This window comes from Hypanus sabinus, chromosome 13 (genome assembly GCF_030144855.1).
Source record: "Hypanus sabinus isolate sHypSab1 chromosome 13, sHypSab1.hap1, whole genome shotgun sequence".
Classification (NCBI taxonomy): Eukaryota; Metazoa; Chordata; class Chondrichthyes; order Myliobatiformes; family Dasyatidae; genus Hypanus; species Hypanus sabinus.
The window spans coordinates 70,951,284-70,972,079 of NC_082718.1; the positions used below are offsets into that span (position 1 = coordinate 70,951,284).

Below are 20,796 nucleotides of genomic sequence, written 5' to 3' on the forward strand. Positions count from 1 at the left end.
TTAGAAGAATGTGGAGGGCTCTTATTGAAATCTACCATACGTTGAAAGGACTAGATAGGGTGGATGTGGAGAGGATGTTTCCTATGGTGGAGGTATCCAGAACTAGAGGGCACAGCCTCAAAATTGAGGGGTGAACCTTTAGAACAGAGGTAAGGAGAAATTTTTTTAGCCACAGAGTAGTAAATCTGTGGAATGCTCTGCCACAGACTGCAGTGGGAGCCAAGTCTATGGGTATATTTAAGGTGAAAGTTGATGGTTTCCTAATCAGTCACGGCACCAAAGGATATGGCGAGAAGGCAGGTGTGTGGGGTTGAGCAGGATCCGGGAGCAGCCATAATAGAAGGGCGGTGCAGACTTAACATAAGAAATAAGAACAGAAGTAGGCCATCTGGCCCATTAAACCTGCTCCGCCATTCAGTAAGATCATGGCTGAATGGCCTAATTCTGCTCCTATGTTTTACAGTCCCTTTTGGCCCAATGAGCCCACGCTATCTAATTACATCCTGTAATTAACCTTCAACTTGTATGTCTTTGGAATGTGGGAAGAAACCAGAGCACCCAGAGGAAAGCCACATGGTCAAGGACAGAACATACAAACTCCTTTCAGATAGCAGCGGAATTGAACCCGGGTCTCTAACATCATTACAGTAACTGTTACTCTGCTGTGCCACTCTTTAATTAAAATATTCACAAGGTGTTCCTCAAGAACAGAAGCAGACAAAAACACTGACTTTTGTCTACTGAGCTGGATAATCCTTGTGAATTTCCCAGGCCTTGGACCAAGGGCTGGGTAATAGGATTAATGTTCATTGGTAGCCGCTATTCAGAGCAGATGAAATTCTGCTGTATGATTCTATCACCATTTCCATGGTAAAGAAAGTGTACAGCATGCTTCCTTTTATTAACTGAAGCACTGAATTCTCAAGTCAAGAAGTTATATTGCAGTTTTATAAAACTCTGGTTCAGCTGTATCTGCATTCATCTCTTGCCTCCCCTGTATAGGAAGGACTTGGAGGCTTTAGAGAGGGTGCAGCAGAGGTTTACCAGGATGCTGCCTGGATTAGAGGACAAACAAAGAAAATTTGCAGATTCTGGAAATCCAAACAACACACACAAAATGCTGGAGGAACTCAGCAGGCCAGACAGCGTCTATGGAAAAATGTACAGTCGATGTTTCGGGGCCAGATCCTTCGGCAGGACTGGTAAGAGGGCATGTGTTCTGGGAGAAGTTGCACAAGGGTTGTTTTCTCAGGAGTGGTAGAGGCTGAGGGGAAATCTATAACCATATAACAATTACAGCACAGAAACAGGCCATCTCGGCCCTTTTAGTCTGTGCCAAACGCTTATTCTCATGCCGAACGCTTACTCTCACTGAGAGTTTATAAACTTATGGAAGGCAGAGTTAAATTAGACATCCAGTAAGTACCCTTTCTCAGGGTTGAAATGTCTAATACCAAAGAACATGCATTTAAGGTGAGAAGGAAAGCTCAAGAGATGTGTGGGTCAAGTTTTTTTTACAGAGTGGTTGACGTCTGAAACGTGCTGCTGGTGTAGTGAGGGCAAATGCAAGAGACTCTGTGGCATGTGAATGTGCAGAGAATAGAGGAATGTGGACATTTTGTAGGTATAGGGATTACTTTAATTAACAACAGTTTGATGTGGATCTAAGGGTCTATACTCTAGGCAACTGGGTGTAAGTTTGCTTGTAGTTTCAGGCCCCCTTGTTACAGAAGACTAGCAGCTGAAACATCCAGCTCCAGTGGGAAGAGCTAGACCACAGAGATGTGGGAGAGCCCAGGTAGGGTGAGAGTCTCTAGTTTCATCTGCAGCTCACTAAAACAGTGTCTCTCATTAAACCCAAACAGGCTCCATGATCATTACCCTCATCACTGGAGCCAGGAGACAATAACACAACTAGCATGGAGAAAGACAGAAAAGCCTTACTCTGACTTGCTAAGGAAATGCAGGCAATCAGTGACTGACTAACTGGTGGGTCCTGTAACTATAACCACTTCCTTCTATAGTCCACTGTTCCCTCCTATCAGATTCTTTCTTCTTCAACCGTTTATCTCTTCTACCAATCAGCTCGCAGTTTCCCATTTCATCCCTCTCCCCTAACCATCCACCCACATTCCCCCTTAATAGTCTCAACGTCATCTGCTATCTTGTACTCTTTCTCTTTCTCACCCCCCCCCCCACCCATTTTATTCTGGCTTTCCTTCCGGTCCTGATGAAGGGTCTTAGCTCAAAATGTTGACTTTTTACTTTTCTCCATGGATGCTGCCTGACCTGCTGAACTCCTCCAGCAGGTTGTTTGCTGCTCCAGACTCCAGCATCTGGAGCCTCTCTTATTTCAGACTTTAATTACAGATGCAGAATTTACAAGGATGAGCTGCTACCATTGTATTCAGTCCCCTCTATCTATGAGCATGGACGTCCATTTTAAAGTCCCTCCAGAGATGACATGAACAAGACTGGCCTTGTCATGACTGCCCATGGCTCTCTTCACAAACAACACCCAGTCTGCATACAATAAGATGTTCATAGTGAAGATTGCCCAATTGCCATCCAACAGCATGCTCTCACTCTACTCGAGGAATTAGTCACAGAGTCATAGAAAAGTACAACATAGAAACTGGCTTTTCAGCCCATTTAGTCCATCCCAACACCCTTTAAACTGCCACTCCCATTAACTTGCAATGGGACCATAGCCCTACCATCCATGTATCTATCCAAACTTCTCTTAAACATTGAAATTGAACTCACATGCTGCACCTACGCAGGTAGCTCATTCCACGCTCTCACGATCCTCTGAGTGAAGAAGTTCCCTCTCATGTTCCCCTTAAGCTTCTTACCATTCACTCTTAACCCATGACATTCTGGTTGTAGTCCTGCCCAACCTCCATGGAAAAAGCCTGCTTGCATTTATCCTATCTATACCCCTCATAATTTTGCATTTCTCTATCAAATCTCCTCTCAATCTTCTACATTCTAAAGAATATAGTCCTAACTTATTCAAACTTTCCTTGTAACTCAAGTCCTCCTGACAGCATCCCTGTAAATTTTCTCTGTACTCTTTCAACCTTATTTACAGTACATCTTTCCTGTAGGTAGGTGGCCAAAATTGTGCACAGTTCTCTTTTAGGTCTCGCCAATGTCTTATACAACTTCAGCATAACATCCCATCCCTATACTTAATGCGTTTATTTATGAAGGCCAATATGCCAAAAGCTTTCTTTACAACCCTATCTACCATTTTCAATGAATTATGGATATGTATTCCCAGATCCCTTTGTTTCACCACACTCCTTTGTGCCCAACTGTTCGCTGTGTAAGACCTACCTGGTTGGTCCTACACTTGTCTGCAGTAAATTCCATCTGCCATTTTCAGCCTATTTTTCCAACCGGCAACTCATGTCTGGGATGGCAAAGCCTTGGCTCTGCAAACTTCCAATGATGGGGGAGAGCAACTGCAACGGATAGATGTGACATGGTCCAGGCAGAGGTACGGAACCATGAGGACAAAAGGTGGTTATCAAAGACAATGGAGTTGACGTCACAGGGCTCTGGGACAAAATGGGATCTTCCCAAGCGCAAGATCATTTGGGCAGAGATTTGGAGACTGGAGCATTTCTTTGCTTCTGCAGTCCGTATATAAACTCTCCCTACACCATCACCACTGCATACGTGGGGGCTGAGAGAGGACCCTAACTGCATGCTTTGTGGTCAGTGGAGTTCACAGGCACACATACAGTCAGGTTACAAAACAGCTTTAACACTAGGACGGTTTAGGTGACACCACAACAAGGTCCTGCTGTCCCTTGCTGACACATTGGAGCAGGACAACTGTAAACAGACACCAGATGGCAGAGAGACAAACAATGCAGTCATTTTCATTAAGGAGAGGGCCACACCAGTCATATCAAAGAGGCCCAAATCCAATCTGCTTCAAACTGCCAAATCATGGGAGATGAGGGTCAATGTGGGGAGGAAGCTGTAGTTCCCGGAGGTGGTGCAAACCACACTTCAACCAGACCTTATACTGTGGTCCACTGAAGACAAGAAAATCATCCTGGTGGAGCTCACAGTAGCGTGGGAGGAAGGATGTGAGGGAGACTCATGAGAAGAAGGCTCTGAAGTACTAGTCCTTAGTCCAGGAGTGCAGGGATAAAGGGTGGCAGACGTGGCTGTTCCCTATGGAGATCGGCTGGAGAGGGTTCCTGGCAAGGTCGGCATGGAGGTTGCTATTTGTGTTAAGCCTTGATGAAAACAGCAAGAACCAAGCAGCTTGCAGGATGGGTGAGGAAGCAGAAAGAGCCTCTTGCTGGATATGGAGTGGGTAAGAGGAGTTGAGCTGGAAGTCAGGAGCAGATGGGCAGTTTCTTGGCCACCACTGCCGACCCACCAACTGGAGGGTGTAGTGCTTAAGGGCTGGAACACTCTATGAAGATTGGGCACTATCTGACCACATCTGCCTCTGGCCAGTTACCTCATCAGGTAACTGAAAAGAGCACCTGGTGTATGATGCAAGCAACTGATGCAAATCTCTCTGCAAGCTATGATAGCCTTCCTCAACTGTCCACGACACCCCCAGTCTTGGCGTTATCCACTAACTTGTTGATCCATTTAACCATATTATCATCCAGATCATTGATATAGATGACAAACAACAGACCCAACACTGATCCCTGTACTACTAGTCACCACTAGTCACAGGACTCCATTTAGAGAAGTAACCATCTAGTTGCCACCCTCTGCCTTCTCCCGCAAAGCCAATGTCTAATCCAGTTTACTACCTTATCCTGACTGCCAAGTGACTGAACCTTCTTGATCAGCCCCATCAATTTCTACACTTGGCTCCCTTCTGGCCCAATGATCCCACACTGTCCAATTACACCCATGTGACTGTGGAATGTGGGAGGAAACCAGAGCACCTGGAAGAAACCCACACAGTCACGAGGAGAACATACAAACTCCTCACAGACAGTGGCGGGAATTGAACCTGGATCATTGGTGCTGTAATAGCGCTCTGTTACTGTGCCACCTTAAAATGTTACTGAATTTGCTTAATATTTTATTGAAGTAATTGCATTGCTTGAATCATATTCATTCTTAACCCTGGGAAAGACAGCCTCAGGGCTTGGGAGGCAGAACCACACCGGGAATATTTGGAGGCAGGGAGTATAACAATAATTGTTGCTGTCATCAGCTTGTGACTAATGAGTGACAGCTCAGCAGACCTGTTGCACAGTGTCAGACAGAGATCGGTTAAACAGTGTGGCCCAAGGGGGTCCAAAGTCCAATGCCTGCTCAAAAGGAGGACTTTTAAGGAGGGAAGAGAGGAAAGGACGTTTGGTGACAGGCTGGTACAACTGGTTAGCAGCTGGTATGCAAGCTGGCACTTGTTGCATTTGTCAGATAATGCAATGCTACAAGGGGGTCCTTCCAAAAGGCAGCCATTTAATGAATAAACTACAATAAGCCAAACCAACCTCTTCTTCCAAAATGTTACACAACCATCACGCACCCATTCACACTATCCCTACATTAATTCCAAGCTTTAATTTTAAAAAATAAAGATTAATAAGGGATAAGACATTTAGGAGAGAGATGAGGAGAGATTTCTTCTGCCAAAGAGAGGTCAATCTTTGGAAGTCTGTGATGACACACTCTCCACTTGTCTGGGTGAATGCAGCTTCACCAAAACTTGAAGCTCAACACCATACAACACCATACGTAGCAGCCTCTTTGATAGGCAGCCCATCCATAGTGATTCACTCACCCCACCAACAATGTACAGTAGATTGTATCAGCTGTAGGAAACACTGCAATAACTCAACAAAACTCCTTAGACAGCACTGTCCAAACCCAATCTCTAGTGTACCCAAAGGGTACACTAATACTTGGAAACTGATCTCTAAGCCACACATCATTCTGACATGAAGATATAGTGCTGTTCGTTCACCACAACTGGGTCAAAATCTGGAGCTCTGTCCCTAACAGCAACATGAATATACACACAACTCAGAAACTGCAGTGGTTCAAGAAAGCAGTACAGCACAGATTCACAAGGGTAGTTAAGTACTGACTTCTCCCCTTTTCCCATTTCTGTTATTCTCTAGCCCCTTGGGGAATGACTTGAATGAATACAAAAGAAATTCTCCATCCCAGATGACCGAATAACCTCATGCATTGAGGATATTTGCTCTGAGGTATCATGAGAATTGTGCTGGGAAATGGTGTCAAAGTTAAAGACCCAGGAGTTACAATTCGAAGGGTAGCTACCAATCAAGAAGTTAAAGAAACACAGGAGACTGCAGGTGCTGGAATATGGAGCAAGAAAATAAAGGAAAATGGGACTTCTCTCATTCTGGGTGACAAATTTCCCTCTGAATCACAGGAGCAGATAAGTGGCTCCTTACAATTTCTAAATCTTCGTCTTTCATCACAGTTTCTTAACTAGAAAGAAAAGCACTAGATCTTTTTTTAAAGAAGTAAGATGTTTAGTTTGCCAATGATTTGATGATAAGTCAGGGGTGGGTACCAAGGTGGTTTATCCTTTTAGAGAGCAATAAGCATTCAATTTCATCCTATTTCATAAATAGGATGTCAAGATTATTATTTGACGGTATGGTAGCATTATCACTTTACAACACCGCTGTCTGTAAGGAGTTTTGTACCTTCCAGTGACTGCCAGTGTTTCCTCCTGGTGCTCTGGTTTCCTCCCACATATGGTAGGGTTAGGGTTAGTAAGTTATAGATACGTTATGTTGACGCTGAAACCCATCAAAATCCTCCATGATGCAAATGACGCATTTCACTGTAGTCGGCCCTCCATATCCACGGGTTCCGCATGCACGGATTCAACTAACCGTGGATCAGGAAAACCCGGAAGATCTCTCTCCAGCACTCGTTTGAGCATTGTTCGCCTCGCGTCTTGTTCAGTCGCTACTTTGTTTCTATGAAAAAATGGCTCCTAAAAAGCAATTAAGTGGTCAAAGCAATTCCTCAGAGAGGGAGCGTAAAGTGCTATCTCTTGCCGAGAAAGTAGAAATCTTAGTCTTTTGAAAAGTGGCATGTCGCTTGCCAAAGTGGTCCTCAGCCCTCAACCTCCACAGATCCTGAATTTAGTATCATTGAGCCTCCTCCAAAGCGTCCTTATTCCCTAAACAAGACAGTGTAACAACTACTTACATAGCATTTCCATTGTATTAGGTATTATAAGTACTGTAATCTAGAGATGATTAAAAGTATTACTCATTGTTCACCTCGCATCTCATTTGTTCACTACTTGTGTTGTGAATGAGAGGAAGGAGTTTAAAGCTAGTAAGTGATGGTTGGCTAGCAATGTAAAGCGCTACAGCCTCAAGAACTTAAAGATCATGGGAGAATTGGGATCAGCTGATGCCAAGGGGGCATCAGCGTTCCCAGAAGAGCTACGATGGTTGCATCTGTACTGAACACGTACAGACTTTTTTACTTGTCATTATTTCCTAAACAATACAGTATAACAACAATTTACATAGCATTTCCATTGTATTAGGTATTACACTCAGCCCTCCTTATCTGTGTGGGATTGATTCTAGGATCCCCTGTGGATACCAAAAAACGTGGATGATCAAGTCCCTTATATAAAAAGGCATAGTATTTGCATATAACCTCCTCTGCCTGTAGCATATAACATCCTCCTGTATACTTTAAATCATCTCTAGATTACTTATAATACCTAATACAATAGCTTTACATAGCCAGCCAGCCATCCTTTACTAGCTTAAAATTCCTTCCTCTCACTCACAACACAAGTAGCGAACGAACGAGACATGAGGCAAACAATGCTCAAGCAATGAGTAATCATCTCTAGGTTACAGTACTTATAATACCTAATACGATGGAAATGCTATGTAAGTAGTTGTTACACTGTCTTGTTCAGGGAATAAGGACGCTGTGGAGGAGGCTCAATGATACTAAAATCAGGATCTGTGGAGGTTGAGGGCTGAGGACCACTTTGGTAAGCGACATGCCACTTTTCAATACTAAGATTTCTACTTTCTCAGCGAGAGATAGCACCTTACCAATTCCTCTTAGCCTTTGAGGAATTGTTTTGACCACTTAATTGCTTTTTAGGAGCTATTTTTTCACAGAAACAAAGTAGCAACCGACCAAGATGCGAGGCAAACAATGCTCAAACAACGAGTGCTGGAGAGAGAACTTCTGAGTTTTTCCCATCTGCGGTTGGTTGAATCCGCGCATGTGGAACTCACGGATAAGAAGGGCCGACTGTACAAGTACTGTAATCTAGAGATGATTAAAAGTATTACGTTGTTTGAGCATTGTTTGCCTCGTGTCTCGTTCATTTGCTACTTCTGTTGTGAGCGAGAGGAAGCAGTTTAAAGCTGGTAAGGGATGGCTGGCTAGCTATGTAAAGTGCTACAACCTCAAGAACTTAAAGATCACGGGAGAATTGGGATTGGCTGACGCCAGGAGAGCTATAATGGTTGTGTCTGTACTGAACGTGTACAGACTTTTTTTGCTTGGCATTATTTCCTAAACAATACAGTATAACAACTATTTACATAGCATTTACATTGTATTAGGTATTATAAGTAACTTAGAGATGATTTAAAGTACACAGGAGGATATGCGTAGGTTATATGCAAATACTACACCATTTTATATAAGGGACTTGAGCATCCACTTTGTTTGATATCCACGGGGGGGATCCCGGAACCAATCCCCCCGCGGATAAGGAGGGCTATGTGTTTTGATATTTCAATGTACACATGACAAATAATGTTATTCTTTTAAAAATCTTAAATCTTTCAAATTATATGGACTATAATTTACTGGATGAGAGGTGACTTGATGGAAATGTATGAAGTGATAAGAGGTATAAATAGTGTGGATGACCAGTGCCTTTTACCCAGGGAAGAAATGGCTGATAACATGATTGCAGGGAAGTTTAAGGGGATGTAGGGGATGTCAAAAGTAAGCTTTTTTTTACACACTGAATGTGGGTGCATGGAGTGGCCAACCAACAGTGGTGGTAGAAGCAGATACATTAGGGACTCTTAGGTAGGCACATGGATGAAAGTAAAATAGAGGTCAATGTGGGAGGGAAGGGCTGAATTGATCTTGGTGTAGGTTAAAAGGTTGGCATAACTGTGGCTGTACTTTTCTACTCTGTTCTATGAATTTTCCCTCCAGGTCTCCCATTCTTACCGCAAATGGAACCCACAGCCACGATGAATCCAGCCCATGAGTATCCTCGTCTGTAGAAGGCATCAGAGAGGGCAGAGTCCGGGTTCACCGAGTGCCAGGGAACCATCAGGGTGAGCACGGTGGATACCAAGGTGTAGGCCATGGTGGCCAGGCCAAGGGAAATGGCTGTTGCTATGGGGACAGACTTCTGGGGGTTGCGAGCCTCTTCGCTGGAGGCTGCAATGACATCAAAGCCCACAAAGGCAAAGAAGCAGGTTGCTGTGCCAGCCATGATTCCTGAAAACCCAAAGGGAGCAAAGCCACCATGCTTGGCGCTGTAGTTTGTTGGATCTGCCAGAATGAAGCCAAATATCAGGATGAAGAGAATCACTGCCAAACTTGCGGCTGTGAACAAATGGTTCAGCCATGAGGACACCTTGGCCCCACAAGTGACAAATGTTGTGGCAACCAGCAGTATCCCTGCAGCCAGCAAGTCGGGGTTGGGGGCAAGGAAGGGTATGTTCCATGTGGCGATGTACGTTTCGGTGAAGTTCCGTATCTTGTGGTTGAAGATGGAATCTAGGTAGCCACTCCAGGCCCGTGCTACTGCAGCTCCACCAATCATGTATTCCAGAATGATATTCCAGCCAATCATGAAGGCCCAGATTTCGCCAACAGAGACATAGGTGAACATGTAAGCCGAGCCTGTCTTTGGCACACGGGACCCAAACTCTGCGTAGCAAAGAGCAGCCAGCAGCGAAGCAAAACCTGCAAAGATGAAGGAAATGATGACAGCAGGGCCGGCAACATCCTTTGCAACTGTGCCAGTGAGAACGTAAAGGCCAGAGCCAACCATACCACCAATGCCAAGCATAGTCAAGTCCAGAGTAGACAGGCACCTATTCAGAGCTGTCTCCATCATATTCTCCTCCAAGGTCTTCACTCTGTTTAGCTTCTGGCAGAACCGAGCCAAGCAGTTTCCACTGATCAACCTGCTTACCATTTTTGCTTCCTGACTGCGTCCAAAATACTTTGGTTAAAACTTAGGGCTGGTCAACAAAGGAGGTAGCGTCTTCACCCATCCATATTTCAGCTTTTGGCATACTGCATGGAGGACATCTTGTTCCTAGAACTGGAGTGTGAACAGACCTGTGAACCCACAGAGAAAACAAACATGTCAACTATTGATCACTTCCCCTGTAGGAGACTGGTATAAATTTAATTAATGTATTATGGTAATTAATCACGGTAACAGGCCCTTCTTTGGAATATGGGAGGAAACCAGAGTATGTGGAGGAAACCCCAGTTATGTGACACTGTACAGACAACAGTAGGAATTGAACCCGGTTACCGGCACTTGAAGTATTATGCTAACTGTTACACTACCACACCACCTTCTTGTGCGACTCTCTTTATTTTGATAAACTGGTGTTCAAAGGATGTGGAGACCTCGAAGAGGTTGTAGAAGAGGTTTACCAATATGGTGCTTGGATTGGAGGGATTGTCCAATAAAGTGAGTTTGGAAAAACTGGGGTGACTAGCAAAAGTTTAGGGGAGACTTGATCACAGCTTAGTACAGCAATTGTTCTATAGGAATTTCTGAGTGTTTTCAGAGATGTACTGTGGAGAGCAGTGGCTATACTTCACTAGGGGTTTGAGGAGATTTGGTATACCACCAAAGAATCTAGTGATGTACCACTGAGTGCATGCTAATTGGTTGTATCACCATCTGGTCAGGAGGAGCCAATGACAGGATTGGAAAAAGCAGTAGACAGTTGTAAATTCTGCCAGCTCCACCATGGACACTAGCCTTCCCATCACTGAGGGCATCTTCAACAAGCAATGCTTCAAGGACTGTGGACCTTTTCAGACTTATGGATTTTATATGTTGTGTTTTTTCACCCATTCCTTTCTGTTTTGTTGTGCGAGGGAAGGGGGTTTAGGAGTTGATGTTCTTCTTGTGTTCTGGTAGTTTTTTGTTTGTCCGGGGAATCAGTTGTTTGACAGTTGATGTTCTTTTTTTTTTAACTTTTTTTATTGCATTTTTAAGTAGTTACAAAATGAAGTATGGAAAAACAATGTATATAACCCTTCCCCCCTCCCCTTATCCCCTCCCCCCTAACTGCCCTATAGAAAAAAAAAGAAAGAAAGATTGCCTGGTTGTTGGAAGATCTCCACATGCTCCATGGAATTCGTAATAACTTTAATATGTATATTTATTTCTTTCCCCAAATAACCAATTGTTTCATCTTCAGAACATTTATAGATTTAATCCTGTCTTTTGTAAATAAGGGCTCCAAATTTTCAGAAATGTTTCATATTTATCTCTTAAATTATAAGTAATTTTTTCTAATGGAATACAACCATAGATTTCTTTCTTCCAAGAGTCTATACTTAAATATGTATCCGATTTCCAAGTAACTGCAATAGCTTTTTTGGCTACTGCCAGTGCAATTTTTATAAATTCTTTCTGGTATTTATTTAGTTTGAGTTTTGGTTTTATCCCTTCAATATCACTTAATAAGAGTAATATTGGATTATGAGGAAATTGTGTTCCTGTAATTTGTTCCAGTAAAAGTCTTAAATTTGTCCAAAAAGGTTGAATTTTAGAACAAGACCATGTAGAATGTAAAAAAGTACCAGTTTCCTGGTTACATCGGAAACACTGATCCGATAAGTTTGGATTTAATTTATTTATTTTTTGTGGTGTAATATATAATTGATGTAGAAAATTATACTGCACTAATCTTAACCGAACATTTATTGTATTTGTCATACTATCAAGACATAGTCTTGACCAATTTGTTTCTTATGAACTCCTTGTTTAATTGCCTGTTTTTGATTCAAATACATACAAGATACAAATTTTTTAATATTTCCTTTTTGAATTAAAATTTCTATTTCATTAGGTTTCGGCAATAACATTGTTTGACCTAATTTTTCTCTTAAATAAGCCCTTAATTGAAAGTAACAATACTTTATATTTATTCTTTAATTGATCAAATGACATTAATATACCTCCTTCAAAACAATTCCCTATATATCTAATCCCTTTTTGAATCCAATTATATAAAAGTTGATTGTCCACTGTGAAAGGAATAAGTCTATTTTGAATTAAAGATCTCTTTGCTAATAAAGATTTTTTGTCTCATCATCAACATTTATCTTAATCCATAAATCAATCAAATGTTTTAATATAGGAGATTCTTTCTTTTCCCGTATCCATTTAGATTCCCATTTGTATATAAAATCTTCTGGTACGTTTTCTCCTATTTTATCTAGTTCTATTCTAACCCATGCCGGTTTATCTTTCTCGAAAAAAGATGCAATAAATCTAAGTTGATTTGCTTTATAATAATTCTTAAAATTTGGAAGTTGTAATCCTCCTAGATCAAATTTCCATGTCAATTTTTCCAACGATATTCTTGACATCTTACCTTTCCAGAGAAATTTCCTCACATATTTGTTTAACTCTTGAAAAAACTTCTGGGGTAATTGTATTGGTATTGATTGAAATAAATATTGTAGTCTAGGGAATATATTCATTTTTATAGTATTTACTCTACCTACTAATGTTATTGGTAATGCCATCCATTTATCAAGATCTTCCTGAATTTTTTTCAAAAGTGGTAAATAATTTAATTTGTATAAGTTTTTTATGTCATTATCAACTCTTATACCTAAATATTTTATACCATTTGCTGGCCATCTAAATTGAGTTATTAATCGACATTGATTATAATCTCCTTTAGTAAGAGGTAAAATTTCACTTTTATCCCAATTTAATAACCCGATATTTTCCCATATTCTACTTTATTTAACAGATCCATTACATTCACTACGCAAATTATCCTATAGATTAGAACATCATCAGCAAATAAGTTAATCTTGTATTCTTCTGATTAACTCTGAAATCCTTAATATCTGGATCCATTCTAATTAATTCAGCTAGTGGTTCTATTGCCAACACAAACAAAGCAGGTGATAATGGGCAACCTTGCCTAGTTGATCTTGTTAACTGAAATGATGTTGAAATTTGACCATTTGTCACTACTTTAGCTTTGGGATTAGTATTTAAGGTTTTAATCCATTTTATAAATGATGTTCCTAATCCATATTTTTCCAATACCTTAAATAAAAAATCCCATTCCAATCTATCAAATGCTTTTTCTGCATCAAAGCAACGGCCACACTCATTTCCTCCCTCTTTTGCGCTAAATGGATTATACTAAATAACCGGGTTACATTATCTGCCGATTGTCTATTTTTGATAAATCCTGTTTGATCCATATGCACTAATTTTGGTAAGCATTTAGATAATCTATTAGATAAGATTTTTGCTATTATTTTATAATCGGTGTTTAATAAAGAAATAGGTCTATATGATGCTGGTTTTAAAAGGTCTATCTTTTTTTGGCAATACTATTAAAATAGCTGTTGAAAAAGATTCTGGAAGTTTATGCATTCTTTCCGCTTGATATATTAACTCCATAAAAGGAGGAATTAATAAATCTTTAAACTTTTTATAAAATTCAGGTGGAAAACCATCTTCTCCTGGAGATTTATTACTTTGAAGTGATCCCAAAGCTTCCTCAACTTCCTTCAATGTAAAAGGCCTATCTAATCCCTTCTGTTCTTCTGTATTTAATTTTGGAAGAGTTATTTGTGATAAAAATTCTTCTATCTTAACATCATCATTCTTTGATTCTGATTTATACAACTCAGAATAAAAATTCTTAAAAGCCTCATTAATTTCTAGAGGCTTAAAAGTAATTTCATTCACTTTTGTTCGAATTGCATTTATTGCTTTGGAAATCTGATCTGTTTTTAACTGCCATGCAAGAACTTTATGTGATCTTTCACCTAGTTCATAATATCTCTGTTTAGTTCTCATAATTGCTTTTTCTGTTCGATATGTCTAGAGTGTATTATATTTTAACTTCTTATTAATAAGTTGTCTTCGTTTTTCTTCTGTCATATTTCTTTGAGATTCTTTTTCTAATTTAATAATCTCTTTTTCCAATTGATCTATTTCTATCATATATTCCTTCTTAATTTTAGAAGTATAACTTATTATCTGGCCTCTCAAATATGCTTTCATTGCTTCCCACAATATAAATTTATCATCAACTGAATGTAAATTTGTATCTAAAAAGAACTGAATCTGCTTTTTCATAAAATCACAAAAATCTTGACGTTTTAGTAGAATTGAATTAAATCTCCATCTATAAATTGATTCCTCTTTATCTATCATTGTCATTGTCATTATTAAAGGAGAATGATCAGACAATATTCTTGCTTTATATTCCACATTTTTCACTCTATCTTGAGTATTTGTTGATAATAAGAAAAAATCTATCCTTGAGTATGTTTTATGTCTATTTGAATAGAATGAATAATCCCTTTCTTTTGGATTGATTCTTCTCCATATATCAATCAAATTTAAATCTTTCATCAATGATAGAGTTAATTTTGCTACTTTTGATTTTGTAATAGCCTTTGTTGATCTATCTAAAACTGGATCTAAACAAAAATTAAAATCTCCACCTATTAATATTTTATCATGTGCGTTAGCCAAATTCAAAAAGACCTCCTGTATAAATTTTACATCATTTTCATTTGGTGCATAAATATTCATAAGAGTCCGTAGTTCTGAAAAAATTTGACAATGTATAATTAAATATCTTCCTGCCGAATCAGTTAATACATTTTGTATTTTAATTGGTAAATTTTTATTAACCAAAATTGCAACTCCTCTCGCCTTTGAGTTAAATGAAGCTGCAATAACATTTCCAACCCAGTCTCTTTTTAATTTCTGAAGTTCTATATCCGTTAAATGAGTTTCTTGTAAGAAAGCTATATCTATTTTCATTTTTTAAATATATGTTAAAATTCTTTTTCTTTTTATTGGTCCATTAAGCCCATTAACATTAAAACTTAAAAAATTCAATAGATTAGTCATTATTTTTAATTATGTTACCTCCAATCTATAATAATATCTAATCTTTCAACTTTCATTGTATCCTGGGAAATCTTTTTAGAAGTCTCCATGTTGCTATGTGTGTCCCCACCAATCATCCAGGCAAAAGAATAGAAGAAAAATAGAAAATAAAGAAAAAAACAAAATACCCCCCTACTAATGTTGTGAAAGAAAAAAAACACAACATTACCCCCCTCTATTGTACGGGTCATGGCAATCGCCATGATTACACACGTGAATCCCGTAGTAACCGATTCAAAGCTCCCCAGCCCCCCGCAACATAAAAAGTATATATATTAAAAAAAACATACTATTCTCAGTTATTATTTCGAAAATTTTACTTTTCTCCCTTATATCATCCTTAAATGTCCATCTGTTCCATTCGCTATCTCTGTCTTCATCTTTAACAATTACATTTAAAAGTCTCTACGTTTAATTAGCAAAGAGATGGGAGTTTTTGTGCGAACACCTCTGCTTCTCGATAATCAGAAAAAAATCTTTTTCCCTCCTCCAAAAAAATTATCAGTGTTGCAGGGTGACGCATTAAAAACTTATAACCTTTTTTCCATAAAACATTTTTAGCTGGATTGAATTCTTTCTTTCTCTTCAAAAGGTTATAACTTATATCAGGATAAAAAAGAACTGGTTTCTCTGCTATCATCAATGGACCTTTTCTTCTTTTAGCACCTTGGGCAGCTGCCTTCAAAATCTTTTCTTTATCCTGGTATCTTAAACATCTTATCAAAATTGATCGCGGATTTTGATCATCTTGAGATCTTGGTCTTAAGGCTCTGTGCACCCTTTCAATCTCAATTGAAGTTTCTTCTCCCATTTCCAATTTTTCAGGTATCCATTTTTGAAAAAAATTTATTGGGTCTTCTCCTTCAGTACCTTCTTTAAGTCCAACAATTTTAATATTGTTGCGTCTACTAAAATTTTCGAGCTTATCAATTTTTCCCACGAGTTGTTTTCTTTCTGATGTCCAGGCATCATTATCATCTTCCATCTTCTTCATTCTTCCATCCATTTCTTCCACTTTGACTTGCAAATCTATAATTTTCTTTTCCATTTTTTCCTGTTTCTTTGTCATTTTATCAAACATAGCCTCCATTTTTGTTATTTTTTCTTTAATTACTTTTAATGCATTTAATTTTTCTAATTTATGCATTATTTGCCTCAAAGTCTTTTTTGTATTTTCAGAGGAACTTTCATCTCCATCTTCGTCTGATTTTTCCAGAGAGTCCGGCTCTCTCTCAGACTCACTTTCACTGTCGGTTTCAGTCGTTGCTGGGTTTTGTAGTTCTGGTTGCACTCGTTTGCGCATGCTCATTCCTTTACGCATGCGCAGTTCTCGTTGATCCTTTCCTTTAGAAATGGCCGATGCTGCCGCGGTCTCCTTTTCTGTTTCACCGGTGGTGTGTTGTACCTGAGTCCGCGGTTCTTCGGTAGAAGTAGGCCTTGATTCTGTTCCAACTTGAGCGGTCTTCGCGGAAGTAGTTTTCTTCATCCTCTGTTTTTGAGGCATGAGGTTTATGAGTAACCTTAAAAAAGTATTGATTGACTTTTCTTCACTTAAACATTAATTTATTAACTTTTTTACGGGAGGGCTGAGTTCCAGCGTCTTGATCCTACGTCATCACGTGACGTCCCCCCGACAGTCGATGTTCTTGTTGCATTTTGTGTGGGGAAGCAGTGTTTAAGGAGATGTCGATGTTCTTGTCCAAAGGGAGAGGCTTTGGGGGTCAATAATCAGGATGTTTGTGTCGGGGGGTGGTGGTTGAGTTTGAACGGCTTTCACGTTCTTTCTTTGTTTCGTAGCAATCTGGAGAAGATGAATCTCAGAACTGTAAATGGATGTCTCCTTTCAAGAAGGTGACATCCAACATTAAGGACCTTCACCATCAAGTGCATACCTTCTTCTCTTAACTGTCTTAGGGGAGGAGGTACAGGAGCCTGAAGTCACACACTTAACGTCTTCTGCTCTCTCATCAGATTTCTAAATGGTCTGTGAACCCACAAACACTGTCTCACTCTGTTTGCTCTCTTTCATAATACAGAAGAACCAGATTTATACTACTGACATACATTGTGAAACTCATGTCAAAGAAGATACAAAAGCCTGAAAGCATGTACCACCCCAGCTCAAAGACAGCCCCTGTTCACTGAATGTCTGCTAGCATGTGAAGATGGACTGTTAAGTCAACAATCTACCTTTCACTTTACTGTCTGCACTGCACTTTCTTTGTAACTGTAACACATTTTTGCACACAAAATGCTAATGGACGAAGTACAGTCGATGTTTCGGGACTAACTGAAAGAAAAGATAGTAAGAGATTTGGGAGGGGGAGGGGGAAATAAAAAATGATAGTATCCTAAGTATCAAAAACAGGTTGAGCAACCCTTATGCAAAATCCCAAAATCTGAAAACCTCCAAAATTCAACATTTTTTGGAGCGCTGGAATGATATCACAAATGGAAAACTTCAGAGGGTGCTGGGAAGTTCCCAGGTGATGCACAGGTCTCTGTGCACCACAGACAGTTCATTACATATGTGACTTCACCCAAATAATGAACGGAAGTTAAAGAAAAATATAAAATCACTACTCAGGTGAAAAAATAACAATCTTGATCTTGTATTGAAAGAATGAATTCATCAGCATCAGTATTAGCCCCTTAACAGTATGCCAATCATGCCCCTAACAGTAGGCCGATCATGCCTCTTAACAGCAGGCCGGTCGATATATGCCCCCAATCATGGTGGAAGCATAGATCCACCACAATGAATAGAAATTTAAAGGTAATTGTGAACATTCACAGCACTAAATTTTTGAAAACTTAAAAAAATGTAAAGCATCTGCTGATAATGAAGCAGCAGAGATTCTCATTTATGAGATTGTAAATATCATCACTGATGAAACCCTAACAGAAAAACATTTTCAATGCTGACTATTTTTATACCTTGTGTAACATCTAAAGGAAAATACAATGGCAGTGCATTGTAACCTTTCAAAGCAAACTCGGCATGGTAGGTTGTGTCTTGTTGATCAACAGCTAATTCAGATATTCTCCTCCGATGCTGCTTAGCATCGATAGGCAGTCAGTTCAAAGGAAATGTGAAGAGCAAGATATTTTGCACACAAAATGCTGGATGTCTGCAAAGCACAGCCGGGTTGGAAAAAGCAGCAGAGAATATGGAGGAATTAATAAGGCTCTTAGAAAGGCAGATCAATCCGTAGAAAATCAAGAGGAGGGATTGTGCAATGAAAGGGGATTCCTTCAGTTAGATATTTAACTATTGCTGAAAATACATCCATACATCTTGGAGCAAAGATCCTGTTCCTGTTCTGTACAGTACAGTACAGTACAGAACAACACAGGGATATGGAACAGTACAACACAGAGAAAAAGAACAGTACAACACAGGGATATACAGCAATACGACACAGGGATATGAAACAGTATGACACAGGCATATACAACAGATCAACAAAGAGAAATAGAACAGTACAACATAGGGATATGGAACAGTACAACACAGGGAGAGAGAGCAGTACAACACAGCCATATGGAACAGTACATGACAGGGGTATGAAACAGTCCAACACAGGGATATGGAACAGTACAAAAGAGGGATATAGAACAGTACAACACAGGGATAGAGAGCAGTACAACACAGGGATACAGAGCAGTATAACAGACCGATATGGAACAGTACAACACAGGGATATGGAACAGATAGACGCTTGCAATAAAGTACAGTACAACACAGGGATAAAGAACAGTACACCACAGGGATAAGGAACAATATAACACAGGGATATAACTCAGTGCAAGACAGGGAAATAGACCAGCACAATACAGGGGTGCAGAACAGTACAATACGGTGTTTTACTGGTCTCTATCCCTTTGCTATACTGTTCCATATCCCTGTGTTGTACTGCTCTATATCCCTGTGTTGTACTGTTCTCTATCCCTGTCTTGTACTGGTCTTTTTCCCAGTTCTATATCCCAGTGTTGTAGTGTTATAGACCCCTGTGTTGTACAGTTTCATATCCCTGTGTTGTACAGTTCTGTATCCTTGTGTAATACTGATCTTTATCCCTGTGTTCTATTGTTCTTTATTCCTGTGTTCTACTGTTCTTATGTAACCACCTGGGTCGCCTCAGGCTCGCTCAGCTCATTTCGTCTAGGGGGAGCAGCCTTCGGCCCCGCCAAACTGGGTAATCAGCTGGTGTGGATGCTGTGTGATGTCCCCGCCTCACCCAAAAACAGACAGTACACCATATGCGATTAGATGAGTACAATTTATAAAGGTTACTATAACTAAGTGATTAATAACGATACAGTATATATGAAGAGAAAATTAAAGAAAAGGTGCCAAACTTATCAAAGTCCAAACCACTTCATGCACAGCCGTTGGAGCTCAATTTCTGAAGTCTTCTGGCCACCATTCGATCCCCTCCGAACTCCTCGACTCGCAGCTCAGGACCACCCGAACTCCTCGGACTCTCCAAACCGCTCAGGACCCTCCGAGTGGTCAACCAAGCACATCTAGCTTCATCCCCCCCCCCTCGGAGAATCTCCCGGCCTCGGACCCCCCTTTGGGGTCCGATCCTCGCCCAGCTTAGATCATTGCGTCCTCTCTCTCGACCCCCTCGCGCCGATCTGCCCAAAAGCCCGTCAACAAAAGCTTACAGACTCAGAAGAAAGAACATTAATCCCCATTTGGTTTACAAAGGAATACCATTCTCGTTAACAGTAAATTAGCATTCCTGCTAGTTAACAAAAAAGAAGAAACCCTCTTTACACTTATATTCCTGTGTTGTGCTGTTCCGTATCCCTGTGGAATATTAGAACATAGAACATAGAATAGTACAGCACATTACAGGACCTTCGGCCCACAATGTTGTGCCAACCCTCAAACCCTGCCTCCCATATTCCCACCTTAAATTCCTCCATATACCTGTCTAGTAGTCTCTTAAACTTCACTAATGTATCTGCCTCCACCACTGATTCAGGCAGTGCATACCACGCACCAACCACTCTCTGAGTGAAAAACCTTCCTCTAATATCACCCTTGAACTTACCTCCCCTTACCTTAAAGCCATGTCTTCTTGTATTGAGCAGTGGTGCCCTGGGGAAGAGGCGCTGGCTGTCCACTCTGTCTATTCCTCTTAATATCTTGTACACCTCTATCATGTCTCCTCTCATCCTCCTTCTCTCCAAAGAGTAAAGCCCTAGCTCCCTTAATCTCTGATCATAATCCATACTCTTTAAACCAGGCAGCATCCTGGTAAATCTCCTCTGTACCCTTTCCAATGCTTCCACACCCTTCCTATACTGAGGTGACCAGAACTGGACACAGTACTCCAAGTGTGGCCTAACTAGAGTTTTATAGAGCTGCATCATTACATCGTGTTTCTTAAACTCTATCCCTTGACTTATGAAAGCTAACACCCCATAAGCTTTCATAAACTAATCTATCTAACTGTGAGGCAACTTTCAGGGATCTGTGGACATGTACCCCCAGATCCCTCTGCTCCTCCACACTACCAAATATCCTGCCATTTACTTTGTACTCTGCCTTGGAGTTTGTCCTTCCAAAGTGTACCACCTCA

At 40.2% G+C, this 20,796-nt stretch overlaps 1 protein-coding gene across 2 annotated transcripts in view; it reads right to left on the bottom strand.

The window, feature by feature from the left end:
* slc7a4 (solute carrier family 7 member 4) overlaps nucleotides 1–20,796 on the bottom strand; it is a 65,161-nt gene that overhangs the window by 14,886 nt on the left and 29,479 nt on the right. For both annotated transcript variants that reach the window (XM_059987865.1, XM_059987864.1), the window contains exon 2: nucleotides 9,220–10,347. In XM_059987865.1, coding sequence (XP_059843848.1) covers nucleotides 9,220–10,201 — 982 coding nt within the window. In that variant the 5' untranslated portion in view covers nucleotides 10,202–10,347. The remainder of the gene's footprint in view (nucleotides 1–9,219; nucleotides 10,348–20,796) is intronic.